Below are 25689 nucleotides of genomic sequence, written 5' to 3'. Positions count from 1 at the left end.
CCCAAAATATTTGGTTATCCCTTTTTGTCAGAGTAGATTCACAGAGACTTTTTCCAATCCGTGTGCAGACAAATAATACTGACGCATGCGGCGTTTTAACTGAATAGATGTCAGCACTTCCACAGCATTTCTCCAGCTCCATCTGTAGAGCTGTTAAATGAAATCCATGTCCTGTTGCTGTATTTTAGCTTCGAACGCCCTCTGGTGGACGAAGGGCTTTGGTTGAGTCAGGTCTAAAGCAGGAGAGTTTTGTGATAGTTACACATGGGACACATGTTTAGCTGTTAGCAGTCTTCTGGTTTGATGTTCGTTGTCAGGAGAGGAAAATAGAATGGATTTTTCCTTTAATAAAGAAACAAAACTGTGCATATTCTGATGTGTTGGTATTTTCCCATTTTAAAAATAGGCATGTGAAACTATACGTGCTTTATGGGCTTTAATTTTAACTATGTAAACTATAATAATATTTAAGAAACGATATAAATATTTTACTATTGTGTTTATATTCTATATATTTCACTAGACAATTTAATGGCAGAGTGTGTTTTCAAGCCAACTGCTGGGATGACTGCTTGTTGATTTCTGCATTAAATGACATAACCAGGAAAACTGGAGTGGTTTTCTTTACAAGAACCCGATCCTGAAACTCATTTATAGCACAGAGTTCTATTTTCATAACTACAGAGATCACTTTGTCTTTATTGTGAATAGTTAATACAAGCACACACCTAGTTAAATTTAATCTACAGCAGTTCTTTCATTCAAGGCCCCCACACTTCTGTTTGACACTGATTCTATAATAAGATCAGATTTGAATTTCTCTGAATTAACATATGTTAAAAAACAACTTTAAAGTTACCTTTGAGAACGCATCTTAACTGAAAATGTAAATGAGAGCATTGAAAGCTGTAAAACTCCCCCTGTGTTTTCTCTTTACAAGTTCCTGAGTCTAACGGAGGAAGATCTGAATAAGTTTGAATCCCTCACCATGGGAGCAAAGAAGAAACTCAAGACCCAACTGGAACTGGAGAAGTAAGTGGAGGGGAAGGCTCTTATTAAGGTTTTAAGGAACTTAATGCAAGCTCATAGAATCGTAGAATGGCCTGAGTTGAAAAGGACCACAGTGATCATCTAGTTTCAACCCCCCTGCTATGCGTAGGGTTGCCAACCACCAGACCAGGCTGCCCAGAGCCACATCCAGCCTGGCCTTGTTTGTTCTTTCAGACAGTAAGCCTACCAGATTCCCACCTGTAGATAAGGATAACACTCACCTCTCTCATTCTCCAGCAATGTCAGTTGCTTGGGAAAGCTTCTGAAGATGCAGAGCATTCTGTGCATACTGCTTTACTGCTGCCTGCTCAGGGTTGTATGAGGATAACCACATGCAAAGGGTCTGTGAGCAACCCAGTCCCAGCATAAATGCGCCATGACAGCTCTTCTGAGGAGGAGGACACTTCTGGAGTAATTTACAAAAGACACATACTAATGCATGGGATTTTTTTTAATTTGTATAACAGATACAGCAAAGCAGGTGTACAAAGTACATTTTATATTTAGGCGAGTTCCATTTGAACTGTGCCTTAGACAATCTTAGAACCATTTCAGTGGAAGGTGGAGGATTGTGCATAGCCTCAGCTGAACTCAGCATTACTGATCAAGCAGACACCCTCTCACCTGCAGGGATATCATAGAATCGTAGAGCAGTGGTATTTCTGTTCTGCTTCTTTCCCTTCCCTTCTGTTTCTCTGCCTGATTGTTTGCTTTCTCTGCCGTATCTTGCTGTCTGAGTAATTAACCAGCCTTTGTGCCCATGAAACTTGCTCTTGTTTTGTCAGATTAAGTAATTTGTGTGTAAATAATTCTTAGTGCTGCAGCCATGATGGTACATACAAAGGCTGTGTGTGGGAGAGAGGCACTTCTATTGGGCTGCTGATATTAGTGAGGAAAACAGACAAGCTTACTGGGTACATAAACCTTCCTTCAATGCTTTTTGGGTTTGTTCTTAATAAGTAGCTTCTGACATCATGAAGTGTCCTCATTTAGTTTTTGGACTTAGCACCTTAGATTTCATTTGGCTTTGCTTTGATGTTGGTGTGCATGGCTGTGTTTGGGCTGTGCCTACAGAGGGTGTGACAGAATGTAGTCACCATTTTATCCTGTTTTTTCCTCAAATAAATGCAATCCTGATGACAGAAGGGACGAAGTAAGTGCTGGTGAGAAGCTGAGGTCAGGGCTGATTCATTGCCAAATGTTTCCCTTTGCAAGAGGCTAACTTTCTCAGATTATAGCGAGTTTTGTCTGCTTCAGTTTCATTCAGAAATTGATTTATCTGTTGATGTGCTTTAGCCAGTTTTTGTGTCTTCACATGTTTCTCCATCATCCCATAGAGAAAAATCAGAAAAACGGTGCCTCAACCCCACAACACCTTCTTCAGTTACCAGCAGTGGTGTGGCAAGGGTTCCCCCTACTACACATGTGGGGCCTCTCCAGAGTATTCGTGGCAACCATGCTGCAGGTAAGAAAGAGGAGCAGAGGCCAGTGCTGTGCTCTGTCCATTCTTTCACTGCTTTTCCACCAATCTGTCATGAACTTCATCTTCCAAAATGCCATCAGCTTAACAGGAAGCAATCAGTCTGATTCCTGTGTATATGGAGTGTAGTAGAAAATGTTTGCCTCTTTGTAGCTTCCGTGGCTAACTGCTCTAGTCAGTAACTGCTGTGCCCCCAGAGTGCTGCTGCTTAGTCAGTGCCTGTCTCTGTAAAGCTCTGTATTGCATTGCTGTAAGTCAACTGCTTTTGGCAGCTGTAAGAGCTGGTGTCAATGAGGTGCTACCATTGCTGTCATCTGCAGAGCTGCGGGTGGACGTAGATCAGCCAGCCCACCCTCTGCCCCGGGAGGGCAGCTCCTCCGAGTACTCCAGCTCTTCTTCCAGCCCCATGGGGATCCAGACGAGGGAGGAGAGCTCAGACAGCGCCGAGGAGAATGAGAGACGTAAGCAGACACAGCCAGGGAGGGGACGGGTGTGGAGCTGCTCTGTCTTACGAAGCTGTTGTGCTTATGGATATTTCTGTCCCTAGGTTTGGAGATTCACTTAGACGGTTCTGAAAAGGAGAAGCCGGTGATGTTACTGAACCATTTCACTTCGAGCTCTGCCAGACCCACTGCTCAGGTGTTGCCAGTGCAAAATGATGCAGGCTCCAATCCGTCCGGCCACCATACTTTGCCAATGCAAATGATGTCAGCGGCCTCTACTCATATCACCCCCATTCGGATGCTAAATTCAGTGCATAAATCAGAGCGTGGCAATGCAGACATGAAGCTACTTTCGTCGTCTATGCATTCACTTTTATCTTTAGAAGAAAGAAATAAAGTCTCTCCTGGACCTAGAGGCAGCATAAAAATGGAAAAGAGTTTTGGGAATACAGTAGTGGATGTCATGTCTGCACCTTCTCCCCATCAGCCCTTGCAAGTGCTTTCGGGGGCTGCTGAGAACAGCTCGCCCACATCTACTATTAACTTTGGGCCTCGAACCAAAGTCGTCCACGCTTCAACTCTGGACAGAGTGATGAAAACAGCTCAGCAGCCAGGACTGATAGTAGAGACGAGTACTGCTGCCACTGTCACATCCAGCACGGTCTTCCACGTGGCTCGCCCACCCATCAAGCTCCTGGTATCATCCTCTGTTCCTACTGATCCTGCCATTGCTGTACAGACTTCCTGCTCCAGTAATATGCAAATAACGGTATCCCCTGCAATAATAAATCCCCGGACTGCTCTGTATACAGCCAACACCAAAGTTGCCTTTTCTGCAATGAGCAGCGTGCCCGTGGCACCCATGCAAGGCAGCTTCTGCGCAAACAGCAACGCGGCCTCATCCAGCAGCCACCCTTCCACGTCCTTTGCAACCATGGCCAACCTGCCCAGCTGTCCCGCGCCCAGCTCCAGCCCCACGCTCTCATCCGTCGCCGAGAACAACTTCTACAGCAACAGCAGCAGCAGCAGCAGTAGCAGCAGTAGCAGCAGCAGCGGGTCTGCGGGGAGCATCCCTGTGCCCAATCAGAACCACCATCACCACCACCACCAGCAGCAGCAGCCGCAGCCTCCCGGCTGCATGGTGTGCAGCTCCTGCGGGTGCAGCGGGAACTGCGGCTCCAGCGGGATGACCGTCAGCTACGCCAACTATTTCCAGCACCCGTTTTCAGGACCTTCAATGTTTACTTTCCCATTTCTGCCCTTCAACCCCCTGTGCAGTAACGGCTACATCAACACGCAGCAGTACAACAGCAGCACCACTTTCCCCGTGGTCCACACGGCCTACAACAGCGGCATCGCTCCGGACTCTGTGATGACGGGGCAGTCGACGTTTGCGGTACCGCCGATGCAGAACTTTATGGCAGGGACAGCAGGGGTTTATCAGGCACAGGGAATGATGGGAAACGGCAATGGTTCGAGTCACAAAAAAAATGGGAATCTCTCCTGTTACAACTGTGGGGCCAGTGGGCACAGAGCTCAGGACTGCAAACAGCCTCCAATGGATTTCAATCGACAAGGTAACGGCGGGCGCGGGGCCCAGCTCAGCACAGAGCTCTGGGCTGGGCTAAGAGGAGTCCCACAAAGAGGGAAGGTGTTGGTTTTGAGCTCTGTGTGAAGTGGTGAAACACACGAATGGGGAGGGAGGTTCTGTTGGCAGATTGCAGCAGGAACGTGGCTGCTTATCCCTGTAATCCTGGCTATAGGTTCCCCTGGAAGTCTGAGTTCTAAATCTGCTGCCTCCTTCCCTTCTTCCCAAACCAGTTACATAAATGGAGGATTACTGTTCAAATCCTCTTGAAGGTCCCACGTTGGAGTTTGCTGCTTTGCTCATTCTGTAGGACACATTGCTTACATGGTACAGCTCTGGGAGAGGGCTGAAATCCTTAATTCTGGGCAGGAAACAACTAAGAGAAATGTCACTTAACCAAGAACAATCTGCAGTCCCATTTTGCTTTGTTTTTCTTTTTTGATCAGCTTGTTGTTTTGAAATCATCTGCATGTGACATGAGCTTAAAAATTTGATAAGGATTTGTGACTGGAGCAAGCAGCACTGAAGTGCTGTGTTTTATATCCTGTCTTGCCTATAGCATGTGCCTGCATTTGTTTTCATACAGCGCAAGTGAGACCTCGAATATTTGCTAATTAACAAGTGACTGATTTTGAGGCAGCAATTTTCAGCAGCGCTGAGATGTAAATGAGTGGGGTTCCTGCATTTCATCTTTTGGTAGTGGCTGATGGGACAGAAGTGGCGCTGGCTCCAGCAGTGCTCATTCAGAAGTGTGGTCTGCTGCCTTTCAAAGCTGAATTTCGTTAACCAGATATGCACTGAAACTCTCCCAATCTAATCTGCCAGCCCTAAAGCTACATCTGAGGCAGTGAGTCAGACTGTGTGAAGCCGTGCTTTGGTTTGGGTCTCTGTCAGCCATAGGCACGTGCTTGTTAGGCTTTTCTGCAGCTGGAGTGCAGTGCAGTGGGCTGTGTTAGGCTGCAGTGCAGTGTTAGATGGCCCAGGAGAAGTGGTTTGGGAAAGTTCTGAGGTGTAAGCACTGTGAAAAGCTTTGTGTTGTCTAATTCTGTTTCCTTTCCCCCAGGTACTTTTAGGCTGAAATACGCTCCTCCCTCCGAAAGCCTTGACTCCACAGACTGATCTTTTACCTGGCAAGAAAAATACTGTAAGCCATGGAGATAGAAGGAGACTGAACTACAAAACTGAGACGTCCAGTTGCTGTTAAGCTTAATGTATTTTTTAATCCAAAGGTGCTTTACTTTATTAGACTAGGTAGGAAATCTAGCTTAGGGGTGCATCGAACCCATTTTTGATTGCCAAATTCAAGCTTGGATCTTGCTGTTGGAACTTCTGACCCCGTGTCATAGGACGATGCGTGCTGGATGGATGGTGGAGCTGGCCAGCTGCATTTTCTGTTGCAAGTACAACACCCTACGTACTATTTTTGCTGGAGAATGTTGCCATACGTGGACTTTTGAAGGTAAAGGTCTGACTCCAGGGCAGCTACACGGTGAGGTGGAAGCTGGAGGCGGAGGTGGGAGCGGCCGTTTGCCAGAAGGACTTTGGCACCCCTGGGCTAGGTAAAATGTCTACTTTTTTTCAAAAGTGATCAGGCACTAATCTCTGGGATTTTTAAGGATTGCACTACAGAAGAATGTAAAACTCTTCGAGCTTTCTGCACTTCTAGCAGACGGTGTCACTCTGAGACCAGTGCAAGAGGCAAAGAAGTTGCGACCTTTACCAATTGGCACCAGCAGGCTACGTGACTTAACGACACAATAACAATCTTAAGTCAGTCTCTCCTTTCCCTTCCAAAAGAACACATGCAGCAGTTTCAGTTCCTTCTGGAAACAAACTTGTGCTTCATTGTCTTACCTGTTAGCGCTGGTTTCCCAGCGATGGAATATGCTTAGTTTCCAAGGGTCCAAGTCCCAGAGACTGCAGAGTCATAAAGGCTTCGAGGATATGTTCCTGTAGTACACAAAACAACCTTTACGTCCTGTTACTGTACATAGGTCTCTTTCACAGAAACCTTATTATTCTGCTTTTGTAAATGAATTTTAAACCATCCTAAAGAAGAACTCTGGCAGCAGAGTTTGTAAGCTTTTGCTTTACTTTATATTAAAAAACAAACAAACAAACCCCAACCACCCAACCCTCTGACTCCTACCCCATGGCTTTTGCTACAGGATTCAGAAGTGGTAGAAGTCAAAACATGTAAGAGGTAGTAAACTTCATTATTCTCAAGACTTGGAAGGATTTACTGTCAGCCTCCTTCGTTGCAATAGATTGTAGATGACTAGCTTTGGTGTTAACTACTTAGCGTACATAATTTGTGGGTGATAAATCTAAATTAGGGCTTGAGAGGAAGCCGAACAAATCCTGAACTGCTCATTTGAAACAGTTTGGTCCTGTCTCACTGAAGGGAGGTACAAACCTCGTGGCTCACCCCAGGAATTCGGCACTGTTCAGTGGGTGATGCTTCTGACAGAGATGTTTGCACACTGTAATTTGGAAGATCTTAAAGCCTTGTTTACACTTGGAGGCGTTTCTCACACCCGTTTCAACCCCACCAGGACGTGTTGTAGCGGTGCAGCTGACTTTGGCTGGGGTCACAATCAACGTTTGGTTGCAAAAGAAAAGAAAAGGTGATGTCTTCTTCCTATGCAATGACAACTAATGAGAGGGGTTGCTCTCAGCCCGGCTCTCGCCGCTGAAACGCTCCTGTTGGCTCTGCCTGCATTCTGAGCTCACCTGCGTTCAATTAACAACCTTCAGACCTACAACACTAAAAGTGATGAAAACTGACAATGCAATTTACTTTGCCTTAATGAGCTTGAGACAATGGTAGGAACAATCTGCCGCACCGCGTTACGCCGAAGGAAACGGTTTTTGCTGACGATGTTTACTATTCACAGCTTTGGGGGTCTCTCCAGTGGCCTGGAACATGTGCTGAAAGCCAAACCTTAACCTATTTTTCACTTTTTTTTTTTTAAACAGTATTTTAAACCGGAATCGTGTTTAAATAAACTGTCTCCACACCCATACAAGTGTTAAACACCTTCTCAAAATAGCAAAAATCGACAGGAGAAGAATATCTGTTTTCTGTACTGGTTGTGTTTTGTTTTAACGCCCAAGGCTGGGAATGTAGTCTTGTCTGATCTCATCACCAACTCGAAACCATAACAAAAGGACTGTAGGACTGAACTCCTGTCCCGCAAACTGTTTCATTCCTACCTTCAGAGCTTTCGTTGGGGTTGTTTCCTTTGTGTGAAGTTAAGGCTGATGTTTCTTCGAGTGGCTTCCGTGTACTTTTAGGTAACGTTTTGAAATGGTGAAGTCTGATCTTAGAGTAAGTTCAATTTCAGAAGTCTCGAGTACCTTAAAGCAACGTGAGCATGATAGAGAAGTGTCTGATGGACCGGCACCAGTGATAGAGCCTTCCCTACACCAGAGCCAGCTGTGGCTTCAGATCTGCTCATCAGCGCTGTCCGCTTTGGACCAAGAACAGCCAACGCTGGTAAGTCTGAGCAGAGCACTTCAGTTCCATAAAATAACCCTTTGTCTGTTTTTCAAAGGCCCAAACCCATCTCCCCACCCCCTGAGAAGTAAGGCAGCTCATTTTAGAATAGTAGTTCCAGCTTCACTGGCTGAAAGAACCAGTTCTTCAAACCTATTTTTGTACATTGAGAGATTTCAAAGTACGCTATTTATTCCTATCTTTGTCCTGAAAGTATAATAAGAATTAGTTCTCAACATGGATTTCACTGTGGAATAGAAATGAGTTGGATGTGTGAGGCAGAGGGGAGCCCCAAGCTGTGCCCTGTGGGGTGCAGGGAGGCTGGATGTGTGGTTGATTATGCATTTCCAGGACTGTTTTCCTTTTGATGGGAATACCAGAAGCAGGGTGGGATTTCCAGCCAGCTCCTCACCCTGCAGGCTCTGAGGTAAGCATGAATAGATGCCTTGCTTGGTGCTGAGCAGTAGGAGAGCAAGCAAGTAAGGCTCCATTTTAGCAAGCAAGGTATTGATCACAGGTTTCCTTCATCTTTTTCCTTCAAATGACGTCACGCTTTACTTTTTGTCAAGCCTTTTCAGTAGCGTGCACACCATGGTCCTTAAATCTTAGCACATTAAGCAACAGACTTCCAGTAATGATGGTTTAACACTAGGCTCTCACCATTACCCCACACTGGGTTTCACGCTGCTTCTGGCAGGCAGGCTTTGAGGGGAAGGGACCCAGAGCTGCTTGGTGCTGTATTTGGCATAGCAGCACTCCTCCCCACAACGTGCCATCACCCAAAAGCCCTGCGTATGGGTTAGCTGTCTGTCTGTAGCATCATCACATCCAGGAAGGTTTGTTGGAGGTCACGGATGCACAGAGCTGTGGATTTGGAGCAGTCTGGAATGCCTGTGTGCAGGCAAATCTGGGCTGAAACCGATGTAACAGCGCCAGCAAAAGAGTCTGGGAACCCTGAGCACCCCCACCGCCCTCCATCTGTTGTAAGAACCCCTTGGAAATGCCTGGATGCTCTCAAACAAATGAGGAACGTGTTGGTACTGATGCAGAAAGCAAATCCTGCGTGTTTTCAAGTGCAGATTAACAGCTTCTCTTGGACATAACTTTCCATGAGGAATGAAGGAAACTCCTGCTCCCATTTGAGCCATTTCTTTTACTTCGGTCAATTCTAGTATTACAAATTGTGCATGTAACTTTATAAATATTTTAAATAGTTTTGTAAATATTTAATATTCAGCTAATTTGATTTTGAACTGTAAATGTCAAGTATTCTGGTATTGGGATTTTTATGTTTTATTATACTTTGTTAAAAAGTAAAAAATTGTACATTTTTAGAATGTTTTTATCTGAGTAAATTTAATGTATGGAAAATAAAGAGTTAAACAGAATCCCTCCCTTTTTTTTTTTTTTTTTTTTTTTGCTTTTTCAAGGACTTCCCCTCTCTGGGGGTGGTTTCCAGGGTCTGGTTGTATCCCTGTTATTAATTTGGCTGTCGTCCCCCCATGCAGGATGTGAATCACAACTATCAGAGCACAGCACATGTCCCACCATCAGCCCTTCCCTGCAGGCAGACATGGGAGGAAGCTGCCCACAAATAACCACAGGAGCCATCGTTCAGTTGGGATGAAATCCACCCCTACCAGCACTGTATTAATTTTAAAAAAGCAACATTTGTACAGGAATATCAGTCGATCACGTTGTAATTACAAGTCTGGTTTGTCAGTCATGAGTTAAACAATTCCTTACACAAACGGAACTAAACGGAGAACGAGCTGCTTCGAAAAGTTTACGCTGGAGTAAAAACACAAAGAACATTAAAAAATCATGAAGTAAGCATTGTGAACGAGATGCATGCAAAGAGGTGTAGGTAGGTACAAACTGTACACCTTACTGAGCCAAGACGCAGTAGTATTGCTTCTTCTCCCCCCATTATAGTAAGTTAGCTTCCAGTAACAGATGGAGTTAGTTCACAGACACGTAATATACAAGAGGAATCTCATCCTGCTACACTTCACTTGACAACGAGTCTAGAGGAAAAACACGGGGCTTAGCAGACAGCCTTCCCCTGCACAGGCTGCTCCCTGCTCGGGCCAGCAGTCACACCAAGGCTCCAGGTCCATGCAGGAGGCTTCAGCGATGGAAAAACACTTTGTTCATCACATCCCAACAGCAGCTCCTGGACGTGAGGAGCTGTTAGAAAGCGGTTCTGCCTGACCCCACCAGCAGTAACATGCAAAACAAGTGACAGAATGGGGTCTTAATGCCAGCAGCATGTCTGAGCCCGATGGTCAGGATGGAGGCGCATTAACAAAGCTGTTCACCTGCTCATGTCACAGGGCTTACACACACCGGCTCGCTTTCCAACAGCCAACCCTGCTGGCAGCAATGCCCTTCACCTCCTCCCAGGGCTGCAGCTTGGAGGGAAGATCTTTTGGAAGCAAACCCCTATAAACAACAGTGTTTCACTGAATACGCAGGCATTGGAAATTCACGACAGACTGGAGTTTATTTCAGTGTTACCTGTCTAGGTGCTTACAGTTAATGCTTCCTAAAACTATAATAAAGCTGTGGTGTTTGGTATGAGTTATTTCAGAAAATGGCACTGTCCCTATGTCAGCAGTGCCAAAAGAAGAGATGAAGAGCTGCAGTTGCACTCCCCCAGCTCACCCCAAACGCTCACCTGAACGGCTGCAGCACTGACACAGATCTCAGCGAGCTGCAGAAGGCAAAGCTCTGCTTTGGAACATTAAAACACATTTGCTCTCAATTAGAAGCCCTCCCGTTAAAAAAAAAAAAAAAAAGAAAAAGAAAAGCTTTAAGGAATCATAGGGAAATTCTCCAGAAAACTGTCACATGAAACACTTTAGCTCCTCACTGGTGTCTGTTTGCTCGTTAAAGTCAATCGAGTGTCCCTTTATTTGCAATCGTCACATGCACAATTGGGTTCCATTCGTCAAGTCCAGACATGTAAATGTGCCTGTGTGGAATATTACAGCAGGTTTCAAAGCTGGAGGCGCTCGTCTGTACTGTTTAATAGTCACAAACAAGGCAAGGTAAGATAAAACACCTGCTAAAGCAAGACTATGCTAAGGTACTGAGAGCGTAGGTGACATCCGTTTCTTTCCCTGGGGTGCGTGTGGGGAAGAGTGGGGGTGATGGCCAAGGGTAAACCGAAATCCTAGGCTAGAAGCCACCTGCGTGTCCTAGACAGAAGATTGCACTCCGAAAGTCTCCTGAGAGGCATACACCATGTACAGGAAGCCGTCCTCGTCCTTCTCGCTCTCGTACACCTCGGAGATGGGCGTGGAGACGCTCACCATGCTGTGTCCGTTCACCAGGAGGAAGAAGGCCTGGTTGGAGTTCAGCTGCAGGCGTCGCCTGTGAGAAGTCAGGAAGCAGGAAAGGAGGTTCACAGGGATGACAGTGCAAACAAAGGCTTTAGGATGGGGGATAAAACAAAGTCCTCCACCAGTGACAGCAGTGGGATGTCTCCACCTAAAGCAGCCCTGCATTACAGAAGGCATTTGGTTCTCACGCTATAGCTGTCTGAAATTCATCATCTGCCAAGTGCTCTCAGACACATCCACTGGCAGAAAACCCCATCTCAAAGGAACAGCACAGGCTGCACTCCCAAAGAGCATTAAACTGAAGTGAACAGGAAGAGATGTTCCCTGCCAGGATGACATTGGGGCAGCAGATCATCCCACACAACCTGCAAACACTCAAGACCCACAGAACCTTTGGCTTGCTGCTGAGCTCCACAGCATTTCACTGGAAATATAAACCTGGGGAAGAAGGACTGGCACAGCTTCCACCTGAGGGCTCCGTTCCTATTAAACTCACTTTAACACCAGCACTGTCACAGCCCGTGTTGAACCTTTCCCTTTCATCTTTCTCCCATGAGAAGCACCGCAGGAAGACAGAGAGCAACAGAATTTCCAGACTGCGTAGCACAACAAACACCTCCCCTGGGTGTGTTCCCTGCATCACCTTTTTTTCTGAGCCAGGAAAATACAAAGTGCTGCTAAACTCCCTCCTGAAAGCAGGTCTGCAAAGAAGGGCTAACTAACCAAGTGAGCATGAGGAACACAGATAAGAGGAGGTTCAAACGAGGAGAAAAGAACAACGGATTAGAAAGGCTTCCCTGCCACTTCTGCTCACTGCTGAGCTGGTAACAAGCATTTCCTCAGTCTCAGTCACAGCCTGGGAAGGGCCCTCCCACAATGAGCACTAACGGCTCCAGAGTGAGCCAGCAGAGAAGGCAGCAGATCTCTGAGGCTGGGCAGGGGCAGCCTGCACTGCACACTGGTTCTGCTGTGCACAAGAGGAGCTGGCTGAGGACCAAGTCCAGCCAGTATTAAGTTATCTACTAGCAAAGCCAAACAAAAGAGGTGGGGAAAATCCTGCATCTTGCTGTTAAACTTCTTGCTGAGGCCTTCATTAGAAATCCTAGATCACTTGGGGAATCAGGTTCTTACTTCCAGAAACCCTATCTCACTTTCTTAGTCATGCCAGAGCTGGGACTTGCTCAAGGCTTTTATCAAAGCCTCCAGGGCACGGAGTTGTTTGGACACATGGGACAAAACCCAGCTTTTACAGCTCGTGTCCTCCAAGAACCAGCTCTGTGTTACACTATGACTGCAGCAGAATTGCTGGGTCACAGCCTGAACCTTAGCTGAGCACCAGGTGAGGAAGTGTGGCTAACTCAGGGAGCTCAGCTGCAAGGCATGCAACTGAGTGACCAGAAAGGGATCCACCCCTCTTTACCCTCATTTAAGGGCTAGCAGCCAAGGAAGCAGCATTTCTCTGTACAGAGACTGCATTCTTCTTGAGCTACCATTGGTCATTGGAGGGGGTGAGTCAATTTTCCTTCTTTTTTTTTACCTGCTATTGTTCTGTACTGCCTGTATCCCGTTAGAGGGCACTGTCACAGCCTTCTGCTGCCATACAGTGACCAGTGAAAATGACAGTGACAATGAAAAACAAATTCTGGTTTGCTGCTAGCCTCCAAGTTTACTGCTTGAGAGCTCTTACTAATCAAATATTCCTGCTTGACACTGTGCCAAGAGAACTGTGCTTTGAGCAGGAGCTCTGACCACAGTTTAAAGCCACACAATTCCCATTTCATGGTTATTTTCCCTTGGCTTTTTCTAATAAGCAAAGCTCAAGCACTAACAAGGAGCAACACTCAAACCACAGCCTGTGCAGATAGCTGTGTGAAGACAGCACTCATCTGAATGTATGTTTTTCAGGCCTCAGTGCTGTCAGTGAGGGTAACCTCATTTCATGATCAAAGGATGCCAGTGTCAACCCCAAGCAGCAGCTTGGAGCTCTGACTAGGAACCCCAGCTCCCCCTCCAGCAATGGGAGGAGGCAGGCACTCCAGAGAGGGACTCCCAGGCAGAACACTGAGAAGGCATCCCAAAATAACCAGGCAGGAAGCACTGGGGCCCTGGGCCAGAAGCACCCATGTCAGATAGGGATTCTCAGCCTGACTCCCTTCTTCATATCTGCTTCTCTCAAAAGCAAATTGAGAGCTCAACCCTTCTCAAAGGTCTTTCCCAGCAGAGCCAAAGGAAATGTGCCTTCTTGTGAATCCATCCTAGTGATGACAGAAGTATTTGTTAGATGCCTTTTCCATTTACAGGGTTCTCAAAGCTATACACAGGGTGGGCTGTACACTGTTGACGCAGTGCACTGTGTGGAATCACAGCATACTACCTGATAATTTTGATTAGCTCGCTCATGTTGACGTGATCTGGCACCAGGAACTTGGTCTTATCCAAAACAGGAAGCTGCTTCTCCCCCTTGTACCTTTCAATGATCACCTAAAGAGAAACAAAAGAAAGCAGCAGAAGATGTGAAAGGCAGAAACAGTGCCTAGAGCCCTCATCCCCCCTCCATTTTGAACACAGCAAGGTAGGAGGATTCAGCCTAAACTCCATTTCACTTCATTTGTAGGTGGAAGTCTGGTTTGTAAATGTCACATCTGCATTACAGTCACTCTCACCTGCCTCTTCTGTTTACAAGAGTCCCTGTAAGATGGTGGAACAAACACATTCAGCAGCACACACAAAACTGCAATTTCAGTGCAGTTTTAAAATGGTTTACTCACTGGGCTCCTTTAACCTAGCTCTGAACTACCCAGCAACAAGGAAGCCAGGGAAAGGTACAGCAGGCTTCTCTCTAACACACTGCATTGGCTGCTATGGAAGTCTGCAGCCTCACACAGCTCTCACCACAATTTCTCCAGCTTCTCCTGACTAACAGGCTGTCTCTAAGAACTACAGCTCTGGATTAGCATGCCAGTCTGCTCTCCTGCTGTGGTTTCTCTCATGCATAAGAAAAAGTGACTTTTGAAGGATCTAAAGCCTTGAAGCAGAGAATTTCCTCCTTAATCTCAAGACAGCATGCCTAGGAACCAGTAATTCCATCAAGGTTGTTATGTAGTAACTACTTAACTCATGAGGAAACTGTAGGTTTGCCAATTTAAGCAGCACTCTGCCCAGCAACTGTATGTAGTTCCTGCTTTTAAGGAATGATCTCAGAATTCGTGTACCCGTTTCCACAGCCACACAGGCTTTGTTGTTTTTAATATCAACGGTAGCTACGTGACACCATTCACTTGGAAGGGACTTGGATTGTGTCCATGCTCACGGGGCCTGGCTGTGTTGATATTCAGAAGCTGCACAGGTGAAGGGATATTAAGCCAATTCAATGACATCAGAGAGAAACTTTCTTACATCAGTTAAAATACATGCTGGGTAATTCTGGAGGGGGGAAAAAAATGCACTGTTTTTAGTGAGGTAGACTGTAAGCAATGGATAATGTTGCCAACAGCGAAATAGAGGATGATAACCATACAGGAGCGATGCACCATCAGCATGACATTGCCATCTCAACTCATCCAGAACTGCTAATGATGATAATGAGGCAATGACTCAAGCTAGAACGTGGTCTGGCAAGCAGAGCAAGCCCCCAGGGAGCCCATGCATGCCTGTGCTGTCATTGCCAGTCTGTATCACTGCATCTTTAACGAGTTGCTCAGGTACCTCTGAATTTTCCCCAGTAATATCCCCACGGTCGACTTAAAATGAGAGCTTTGCTGTAAATCAGTGGTTTTCAATCTGTGGTCACTGAGCTTGGGGACTACTGCTAAGTGATCTGTGAAAGGTGGATGAAAAAGCAATCTTCTGTGAGGGAAAAGATTTGTTATGAAAGGGCCTTCTGGGAAAAGTGCAGATTCCAGATAAGTCCAAAAATTGCAGCTATAAAGTATTACTTGTTCCCACGCCAAGCAGCATGCTAAAACAGCAGCAGTGGCTTCAAGAAGTAGCTTAATGCTAAAGTGAAGCTGGAAACCTTTCAGTTTATTTCACATAGAGACAGCAACTGTTTCTGCTAAAAAGCTTGCACCACAACTGCTGCTTGCAGGCAGCCTGTTCTCCCTGAGAGCAAATTCTTCTGTGGCCATCAGCACTCATCGCTGAGAACCAAAGTTATGGCATCTGATTAACTTCTCATCACTGCAAAACTTCCCAGTTCAACTCATCCATGTCTATAAATGTCTGAAGGGAGGAGGCAGAGGACGGAGCCAGCTCTTCTCAGTGCTGGGACAAGAGGCAATGGGCACAAATCAGAGCACAGGATGTCCCCTCTGACCACCAGGAAGCACTGTGCTGTGCAGATGACTGAGCACAGGCACACACTGCAACACTCCCCATGGAGATCTTCTATAGCCACCTGGATATGGTGCTGGGCACCATACTCTGTGTGTCCCTGCTGGAGCAGGGCCTGGGCTTGACAGCCTCCAGAGGTCCCATCCAACCTCAACCATTCTGGGATTCTGCATTCCCCACCTTTTGCTTCCTAGAATGCTTTATTTGCATTGAGGATGCCATTAAAAAAAAAAAAAAAGTTTAAGCAGCATTTGGAGCTGACTTGATAAAGGCAAGTGGAAAAAGGAGGGCTGATCTCCTCTTTGAGGTGACCCAACACTAGATGGAAGGATTTGACAACAAGTAACGTTCCTGGAGATCTCAGAGCCACAACCCATTTCTCTGCAGACAAGGGTTTTCTGTCTTTCTCAGTACAGATTTGTGATGAAAGCCACGTCTGTCTCCAAATTACTGTGCTTTCTTCTTGATTAGCCTCTGTGGATTCTTCTTTCAGGGAAGAAAAATAAGTCCACTTCTGAGACAAGAAGAGCTGAACGCTCTGGGGACTCTCAAAGCTCAGCCTGGGTGTGGCTTTGAAGCTGCAACAGGCAGCACAGGAAGCTCTGCTTCCCCTGCCCCCAGCCAGCACCTTGCTGTGGCAGCTGCCTGCTGGCAACTAGCAGAATGCTTCTGCAATCCAAGCTTAGTGACCCTGAACAGCCAAAGTGTAACATGGACACATGAGGACAGCTCTCTTACAGGTTTTTAATAACAAATATGAGCAGAAATTGGGGTGACAGGAATAAGACTCACCGGTATTTTAGTTGGATGCTGATCTCGGATCAGTCGTACATCTTCAACTCTTTGCTCTGCAAGAGATTAAAAGAACTGCTGTTCAAAGATCTGCCTTCAACACTGTGGTAACTTCATTTCCCCTGCGCTGAAGGGAGGACCTTCAGGTTGGTGAAAGCCACAAAAGTAAATTCAGACAAAGCTGTTTTTAAATGGACAGCACCATGAAAAGCAAGAAGTCTCCTTTGACAGGTGGTACTTGGCTCTTTAGCCCCAGATGACAACTACTGCACTCACACACACTGGCTGGGACTCGTAGGAAATGTAAAGGGAGATGGACCCCACAGTCACCTCATTTTCTGCCCACTGTAACAGACATCTCATAAACGTATAGCACCAAATTACAACACCCAAGCTAAAGACCAAGGCTAAACACCCTATGTTATTTCTGCGAGGCCCCTGAAGAGGAAGCTGCCAACAATTAAAATGTGAGACCTAAGCCCAGCTGAGGCCCAGCAGCATCAGCTTACACTGTACATTCTTGTATTACCCAGTTACAGTTTTCTATTTTGATTCTGCTGCACGCATTGTTGCAGAAGCAGTTGAGAGATTCTGGTACTTAGATATTTCACTGCTATCTGTGCCAGTTTTTAGGATAAAGTTCACCTCTCCTCAGACATAAATATTAATAGTACAGATGTTATGAGCCAGGCTAAAGTGCAACCTGGAGCCAAAGTAAACAGCCGCGGCTGCTTTTAGATGTGCTTGTATCTGCTCCTTCCCTGCCTACTGGCAGACTCAGTGGACTCAATTTTAACCTCTAAGGTTCTTCTCAGTGTGCTGGGGCTTTCCGGGCCGCCGTCATCTTGTAAACACTTCTGAGGGTGAAGACTGAGTGTTGCATCACAGCCTGACCACAGCTTCAGTAGGCACTGAGCTGGGGAGAAGAGCTTAGATCAGCACTGTCAGCTCCTTGCTGGCATGCTAATGCACAGCATGCATTACCTGTCCATTGCTGAGCAACATCACTCAGCTCTCCATTAACCCACATTAAGCCCACGTGCATCAAACACATCCGTGTGCCTTTTGTGGGCCCAACGAGGAAATGCAGCTCACGTGAATCACGGCTGGATGTGAATCAAGCAGAGAACTAAGGCAGCTCAATATACAAAGCCTTCAGCAGGTTGCTGGGCTGGGAACCTGCGAGGCCTAAGCCACATTCTCTCAAGTTCTTTGCTATGAGAGCGGTGAGGTGCTGGAACAGCTGCCCAGAGAGGCTGTGGATGCCCCGTCCGTCCCTGGAGGTGTTCAGGGCCAGGTTGGATGGGGCCCTGGGCAGCCTGGGCTGCTGTGAAATGCGGAGGTTGGCAGCCCTGCATGCAGAGGGTTGGAGCTTCGTGATCCTTGAGGTCCCTTCCAACCCAACCATTCTGTGATTCTCCACAGCGCAGCGTTCGTACTTCAAAGAGCGGTGACAGCACCTAGCTAAAACGCTCCCTTAAGATCTCAACAACCAGCCGCCCCAGATGCGCGGGGAGCGGCCGGAGGCGCAGAGGAGCCGGCTCAATTCCTCAAGCCGAGCGGGTTGGACGGCGGCGACGGCACCCAGCGCAGCCCCCCGCCGTGTGGGAAACACGAACCGCGCTCAGCGCCGCGCTCTGACCGCAGCTGCTCGGCTGCCGCCCCGGCCGAACTCAACCCCCGCCGACGGGCGGAGAGGCGAACGGCGCGTACGGAAAGGCCTTGCGCCAAGGGCCCAACGGGGCGGGCAGAGCCGCGTCTCCCCCCGCAGCCGCCGGCGTTGGGGCGGCCTGAGCGCTCGGGAAGGCCCGACGTCCTTCCAGCCCCCCCCCAAACCTCCGCACCCCGCCGCAGCGCCGACGCCCGGCGGCCGCTGTGCCCCCCCCTCCCCGCACACACATGAAGCTCACCGAAGGTGCGGCGCTGCTTGAAGCTCTTTTCCGAGGGCATGGCGGCGGCTCGGCCTCAGGCCCGGCGGACGCTGTGCGCGGCGCTGCGCCCAACCCCGAGTGGCGGCGTCCGCCCCCCCGCAGCCACCCCCAGCCGCGGCGCCATCAGCTGACGCGCGCGTCACGGCGGGGCGGGCGCTGCGCCGCCGCCATCTTGAGTGTGGCGCGCAGAGCCGCCCGCGGTGTTGCTCTGTGAGGCGGAGGAGCCGTCGCTGCTCCCGGTGCCTCGCTATGGTCCTCCACGGCGACACGCAGCCACGATTCCCGCTATATTGTTGGAAGGGACCTCAAGGATCACAAAGCTCCAACCCCCTGCCACACGCAGGGCCACCAACCTCCACATTTCACAGCAGCCCAGGCTGCCCAGGGCCCCATCCAACCTGGCCCTGAACACCTCCAGGGATGCACGGGGCATCCACAGCCTCTCTGGGCAGCTGTTCCAACACCTCACCGCTCTCACAGCAAACGACTTCCCCCTGACATCCAACCTCAATCTTCCCTCTCTCAACTTAAAGCCGTTTCCCCTTGTCCTGCCGTTATCTACCCGTTCAAAGAGTTGAAACATTCAGACATTCAGTGCTTTGCTCTCTCCCCATCCTCGCTGTCTTTCTGTCACCCCAACACGACCTCCCTTCTGCTGGGCCCTGCACACAGTTACAGCTGCTAAACAGGGTGAGGAAGGCATTGCAAACTCGGTGTAAAAACCTCAGAGCAAAATTTTAGAGGCAGGTGTTTGACTTTGCTTGGCTTTCAGTCCCGCTGCCCCGTCACGTGCTGTTTGTCAGGCATCGATTGGATTGCAAACAGTGCTCGTCTCCAGCCAAGTTTACTCGCATCCATCCTGCAGACATTCTGTCTCGATTAGAAATGCCCAACTGTTCCCTCCCTTAGCAGCTTTCTGACACAAGCTGTTGGCTGTAGACTTTCAGCTGCCTCCCTTTCCCCTTCTCTCACATATGTTCGAGGCGCTGTGTTTCGAAATATAGGAGTGATTTTGCAGCAATAGGACTGCATGGTCTCACTGCACAACCCAGCTTCTGCTGCTGAAGGGTGTTGCAGCCAGCGGTGCCCTTATCAAAATGAGCCTTCAGGGAGGAGAACTGGTTTCCCACCTGCTTAGAGCTGGTCAGGCTTTCTACAGCTGTCAAGGGGTGACAATACACTGAAGTTACAGTGATGCTGTGCTCTCAGTCTGGAATGAGGGTTTGTTACTTAATGTTATGATTCAGGGTCAAACGTTTCCGGTGTCAAGCTAATTATAGGATGGGATCATTAAGGACGTGACTAATTAGGGGGGAAAAAAACAGCCCTGAGGTGTATGAGTGCTCACACTGGTGTCCAGAGCGCAGCAGGTGATGGGTGATGGGTGATCATCAAAAATCTGATGCAGCTAAAGCTAACCATCCCAAGCTTCTCTTTCAACTTGATTTTATTCTTCCTCACTGCCTTTAAAAAAAGCCACTCTCTTGCTCAGGACATCCCACCATGCTCTGGGCTGTCCCATCTCACAGGATGCTGCACTCTGTGACTGCAGACAGGCAGACAAGCACCGATGAGAGCACTCATTGTTTTTGCTGAGTGCCCAGGTGAGTTTGAACAATACTGAGCACTACACGTCCTGCAATTTTCCTCTGTGCTACCAACTGTTAGTAGGGCTGCAGCTCAGTCTGAAAGCATCCATATGGTGCTTAGGGAGGGCCACAATCAGAGTATCCGCTGACAGGCTGGGCTATCACATGTTCAGCTCATGAATAATCTGCAGAGACTGTGAGAAGGAAAACTTAGATCCGCGCTGTGACTCGCTTGACCTTTCCCTCTTCATCTCAGCCTTCGCCTATGTCTGCATTTCAACAGCACAGACAGTTGGCAAGTCTGGATTTGAGAAAGGTGTTAGGCGCAGTTGGAGTGACAGCATGGACGTAGCCTTTGGGACTGGTGCTGCCGAAACACAATTTTACAATGAGAAAATGTTGCTTTTGAGCCGCAGTTGCCTCAGATATGGTGACTGCACTGGAACAGAGCCCTTTGAAAAATGTAGCTCGCAGAGCATTTTTATGATCGTCTTAGAACATTTGACAAAGCACTTAGTCTGAAGAGGAGAAGATGTAACTGAAAGCAGACATTATTTAGTCTTCAGATATGCAAAAGGTTGCTGCAAAGCAGAAGGGAATTAGCTGTTCTCTGCATGCAGTGAGTCTGGGACAAGAAATAATGAGCTTATGTCTTGGAAAAGGCGATACAAGTTGTACAAGGGGTCAGGGGTAAGGATAGTGGAGCATCAGAATGAATGGCCTAGGAAAGCAGTGGGATAGTCAGCATCAGACATTAAAAAAAAAAAAAAGAAAAAGAAAAAGAAAAAAGAAATTAGTAAAACATGTATTGAAGAGCTTAGGGAGAATTGATCTCATCCTGGGGAGAAGGAGGGAGTAAATGATCTCTTACAATACCTGTCAGTGCTGTTTTCTCATGAAGACAGAGGTGTGATTTGCCTGCTTACAAAGCAGGTCAGAACACAAGGTGGGATGAGTTCTAGCTCTCATCCTCCTATCTGTGCCCTATCCAGCAAGCTACACTAGATTTTCAGTCTGAATTAAAGATGTCAGTGTTTCCCAACTGTTATCTCCTCCAGCAGGCTGTTGGCTTTTTCTATTTGCTTATTTGTTTGTTTTTCTTTTTTTCTTTTTTTTTCCTGTTGCTGAAAAGCCTGTATGAGCTGTGAGTCACTCTCTGAACCCCAGCTGATATTTACAGTGCTTCCCTGGGGAAAAACTCCCACATCCCCTTTGCCCCAGAGAAAATGGAGTTTCCATTTTAGTGCTTCACGACGAAGTGAATTGTGAATTGACGATCAGAATTGGGAAACGTCCCCTTGTTTGTCTACTAAATCTGTACTGAAAAGGTTTGTTACAGTGCGTGGATGAACCTATTTCCCTGCGGTGCTTTACCCTTCTGGAAGGCAGCACTTGAATGTCCAGGGCTATTAGCTCAGCAGCTGTCAGAAGTATTAAATTCACTGAGCATATGGATAGAAATAAGTCATAAAATAAAAGGAAAGATGCCATGATCAGAGTAACTTGAATTCTCACCTGACTCCAAATACCTTCCCTTGGTTATTTTCTCATTAATTGTGTTTATTGATCTAGCTGAGCTAAAGATTAGTGCGGGACTTTGTTTAATACAGTGTGCAACCGTTACCCAGCTGCCATGGGAGGCTGTCAGACAGACCCGGATTGAAGTGAATTGTTTGCAGTGACTTAAAACAACTCTTCTGAGAAGTATGAATCTTATTTTTTTCCTAAGATGGTGCCCATCCTATGAAGAAGAAAACCCTAACCTTCAAGTTTCTCTATGAAAGTCCGCTTCTAATTTAGAAGAACTCAAGCAAGAAGCGACGAGAATGACAAAATATTTCTGCTTTGTGGGGCCATAAGCATGTAATTTAGAAATGTGAAACTGAAGAAACCACTCACAGACCATTTTTTCGGTGTGTTTTTTCTTTGAGGTTTAAAAGCAGATGTGCCTATTCCTTAGTGGGAGCACTGACGTTGTTTCTCTCTTCTATCTGGCCACATATTTCACAAGGCTTTTGGAATACAGCACTTCTGAGATTATTAACCAGATGCTTTTCTTTTCGAAGGTAAATCCAAACAAATATACAGACATATGGATTGCCATTACAAAAACATTTTCTTGGAATGCAGGGCTGAAAACTCATTGCATTTCCCCTGTAAGTATTGCCCACGATGTCATTGCTGTATGCCATAACCCTGACATCAGGTACTGCTGCTGCTGCTGCTCCAGCAAATATTTCTTGGCCTCAACTGTTCAATGGAAGCTGTTGGTTTCACAGGGGAACACAGTAAATCAGTTGGTGGAAGCAACAGTAACTTATGTTTGTGCACTGCCTTTCACTCAAAGATATCCATAACCTGATAAGCAGAAATGGCAGTGTGAGGGCAGGAAGAATAGCTGGGGAACTGTAGAATGATAGAGCATGCAGCAAAACCTTCCACTGCTGTTTAGTACACCTAGGATTAAAGGATCTCACGCATTTTCAATTGAGTGCTACATAGCCCATGGCTTCAGTAAACATCCTCCTTATTTACCTCATGGGAAACTGAAGCATGCAGAGGTTCAGCTGCCAACAATTGCACAATCATTGCTCAGCAGCTGACCTAGTAATAGCATCTTGAACACCTGACTGCCTGTCCCGTGACCTGTCCTTAAGATAATGCTTCTGAGAATGGAGCTGCCAGAGGTGTTGGGCACAGCGATATTGTTCAGGCTGGACCGTGGCCAAAGCAGAGAGAACAACTGCTCCTTGTAAAAGTGCCACAGCATTTTTTGGTGTTCCCAGGCACACGTGGCCACAGCTGGGCATTAGATCGAATAATACTTCGTTACAAGGACAGCTTGCTGAAGAAATACCATGCCTTCTTTCATGAAGAGAGGGCACAGCTCTCAGCTCTAAAGCAGATGGATGCAAAGCAGTCCCTGAGTCACTGCTATCAGCATTTTCTGCAGTGCGTGGGGCTTCCCAGATGAGCCCTGTCTGTCCGTAGTTCAGCTTGTCCTGCCATATCTGGTGAGATCAAAGCCCAGACAGAAAGGGAGAAGTTGGAAAATTCTGAAATCGGGACAAGAAAAACTATTTTCCAGCTTAAAACACCAAGGAAATAATGTCTGGGATGAAAAAAATATTTACATCACAAAAAAATAAAGCAAAATTCTTTGGTCTTTCCATTGAGATATGTCCTCTTCCAGGTGTCCTGCCTCCAAGGATGCTTATTGCAAAGCAGAAATCCCACTACAGGCTTATGCCAAATAAACATGCTGCAATTATTCTGTGTTGCAAACAGGATTTGTTCATCTGTCTCGGCCTGTCTTGCCACAGTTTTCTGTCCTTCTTGCCAAATGGAAAAGAAATAATTCTCTCCTAGCTGATCAGGTTATAATTGGCTGGGTATGGCATCAGCTGGCACATCCTGCTCGGAGGCTGGGAAGGCACAAATGCTTCAGGATTACAGAAAATGAGGATGCTGACTCTGGGACCAATCCAAAGCCCTTCAGAGCCAGCGTGAAGGCTCTAATTGACTGCAGAGAGAGCTGCATCAGCTCCTTAATTGCTGGAGAGAAATGGAACAATGAGTTTTCGCTCCCAGTACATCCTGTTGGAGAGCCCAGTGGTGAGGTCTGCAAGCTGCCTGCCTGAAGCAGCAGTGCTGGAAAGCTCTGGGCTCTTACTCTGGTGTTGTTTACAAAGAAGGGTGCTCAGATGTTTGGTTGTGCCAGCGGATGTGTGATGATGATAACTCACTTTTGCTATATTCTCTGCGGGAACAAATAAAGCTGGTGGGTTCAGATAATGGTGGCATAGAAGCACCAGAGATAAATACTGAAGTTTTAAGTTGTGTTTGGTTAGAACCACTCTGCAGCATCTCTCTGCCTTGAAGACCTCTGCTTCTCCCTCCAAATCCAGAGGGAATAGGTGTGGGCAATGGAGTGCCATGGGAGCTAGCATGGATTTGCCATGGGAAAGAGGTCAGCAGGCCAGTGGGAAAGTGATCTATGATGGATGGAGGTGAAGGCACCCATGGAGATGTGGGATGGGTGTACAGTGTAGGTGTGGGGAAGGGAGGGGAGGCAATGAGGCACAGAGGGGACATTGAGATGAAAAGGAGAGAGAATACATTCCGGATAAAAATAGAAAATCCAAAAGAGGAAAAGAAGCAGGGAGGAAAGCTGCTTCTGCTGCAGGCTGCTGGGTCTGTGCTTCAGGCAATGTCATTAGGGACACCTTTTGTTTTGTTTGCACCTAAATGCTCACCATCAGGACTTCTGCTGTCCTCGCCATGAATCCCTCAGTTCCCTGGCAAACAGATGTGACAGGGCCTTCTGGAGCCCCGTCAGAAAGTTTGAGTAAGGGGGAAAATCCATGTGATTCAATACAGGTGGAAAACAGCTCCAGACATGTTTCCAAACAGTCTGTTCTTTGAGGTGACTCACTGTCCACGTGCCTCATTGTAGACTCCTGATGCAGCTTTTCTTCATTCGATCAGAGCTGTGGGTACCAAACTTGTCCATCACCAAAGCCCCAAAGGCACGTTTTTAAAGATGACAGCCTCATTCTGCACGTGAGCTGCAGTGGAAGAAGGAATGCAGCGGTTCGGGCTGTGAGAAGCTGTGCATTTACTCATCCTGTGCTGTAGCAATTGGTTCACACGTAGCCTTGCAGCCTGCACTTGTTATCTGTCATCTGATGGATGCACCCGAATGCATGATTCTTGGAAATCAGGGTATTGTCCCAGTGACAAGTGACTCCTTAGCAGAACCCTTTGGCTGTCCAATGCAATCACATATCTCATCTCATCTGTTCAGAGCACCTCATGTCCAGTGTTCCTCCCTCTTTTGTGCCACACTGCGGGCAGACAGCCTCCCTGCAGCAGTGCTCGTGGGCAGCGTTTGAAGACTTTTGGCATCAATTAAATATCTGCTTTCCCATCTCTGTTCAGCTGAAGTACCTGCAGTCAGGCTGTCATGGTGACAGCTGCTCTGAGCCTCTCACAGGGGGTGAGGCCCTGCTATTAGGATTCAGGGCAGCGCTTCTGCTGGCATTGCAGAGACCTCTTCTGCCAAATGCTTCATTGAATGCGGAGCTCACTTTATTGCAGAAATCCCAGCTGAACAGAGACTCTTCAGAGCAGAGAGGCAAGCAAGCTTTGCTTTAATTTTTGTTATTATCTGGAAACAGCTTAAGTTCCTTGCAGGTCTGTTGGTGCAGCCCTCACAGCCATTACTGCTCACATCAGGATGTTCAGGCACACCCAAGGGTTCGGGATGCAGCTGTCTTGCAGAACAGCTTGGCAAAGCAGAACCATTTACAAAAATGTCCAGCTTCCCCCTACAAGAAAGGAGCAGCTCTTAGGAATGGTCTCGGGAAGCAGCAGTACAAGAGACTCTCGCAGAGAAGGTTTTCTCGAGGAGCCTCGTTAGCGCAGTAGGTAGCGCGTCAGTCTCATAATCTGAAGGTCGTGAGTTCGAGCCTCACACGGGGCAAGTTGGGTTTCCTCCTTTTTTTTTTTTTTTTCTTTTTCTTTTTTCTTCTTCTTTCCCGTTGTGAGGGAAGGAAATATTTCCTCGCTGCAGCAGAGCGGAACGACGGAGCTCCGTGACAGACACCGTCGGTGCCGTGGGGTGGTGGTGCCCAGG

At 47.3% G+C, this 25689-nt stretch overlaps 2 protein-coding genes and 1 non-coding gene across 3 annotated transcripts in view; 2 read left to right on the top strand and 1 right to left on the bottom strand.

Moving 5' to 3' along the window:
* ZCCHC14 (zinc finger CCHC-type containing 14) overlaps window positions 1-9465 on the top strand; it is a 45857-nt gene extending 36392 nt beyond the window's left edge. The window contains exons 9-13 of the mRNA XM_031615387.2: window positions 941-1032; window positions 2388-2515; window positions 2851-2991; window positions 3078-4550; window positions 5625-9465. Of these exons, the coding sequence (XP_031471247.2) occupies window positions 941-1032; window positions 2388-2515; window positions 2851-2991; window positions 3078-4550; window positions 5625-5680 (1890 nt within the window). The 3' untranslated portion in view covers window positions 5681-9465. The remainder of the gene's footprint in view (window positions 1-940; window positions 1033-2387; window positions 2516-2850; window positions 2992-3077; window positions 4551-5624) is intronic.
* Window positions 9466-9673: 208 nt separating this feature from the next.
* Window positions 9674-18597, bottom strand: MAP1LC3B (microtubule associated protein 1 light chain 3 beta). The gene is made up of 4 exons (XM_031615388.2): window positions 18442-18597; window positions 16532-16587; window positions 13782-13888; window positions 9674-11438 (listed from the first exon to the last, which is right to left on the bottom strand). Exons 1-4 carry the CDS (start codon window positions 18479-18481, stop codon window positions 11264-11266), a joined length of 378 nt encoding a protein of 125 aa, XP_031471248.1. The 5' UTR covers window positions 18482-18597; the 3' UTR covers window positions 9674-11263.
* Window positions 18598-25463: 6866 nt separating this feature from the next.
* On the top strand, window positions 25464-25536 carry TRNAM-CAU (transfer RNA methionine (anticodon CAU)). Its single transcript has one exon. It is a non-coding gene; the product is annotated as a tRNA-Met (tRNA).
* The last annotated feature ends 153 nt before the right edge of the window (window positions 25537-25689 follow it).

This window comes from Phasianus colchicus, chromosome 13 (genome assembly GCF_987193195.1).
Source record: "Phasianus colchicus chromosome 13, bPhaCol1.hap1.1, whole genome shotgun sequence".
NCBI classification, from domain to species: Eukaryota; Metazoa; Chordata; class Aves; order Galliformes; family Phasianidae; genus Phasianus; species Phasianus colchicus.
This window is presented reverse-complemented; position numbering and strand designations above follow the sequence as displayed.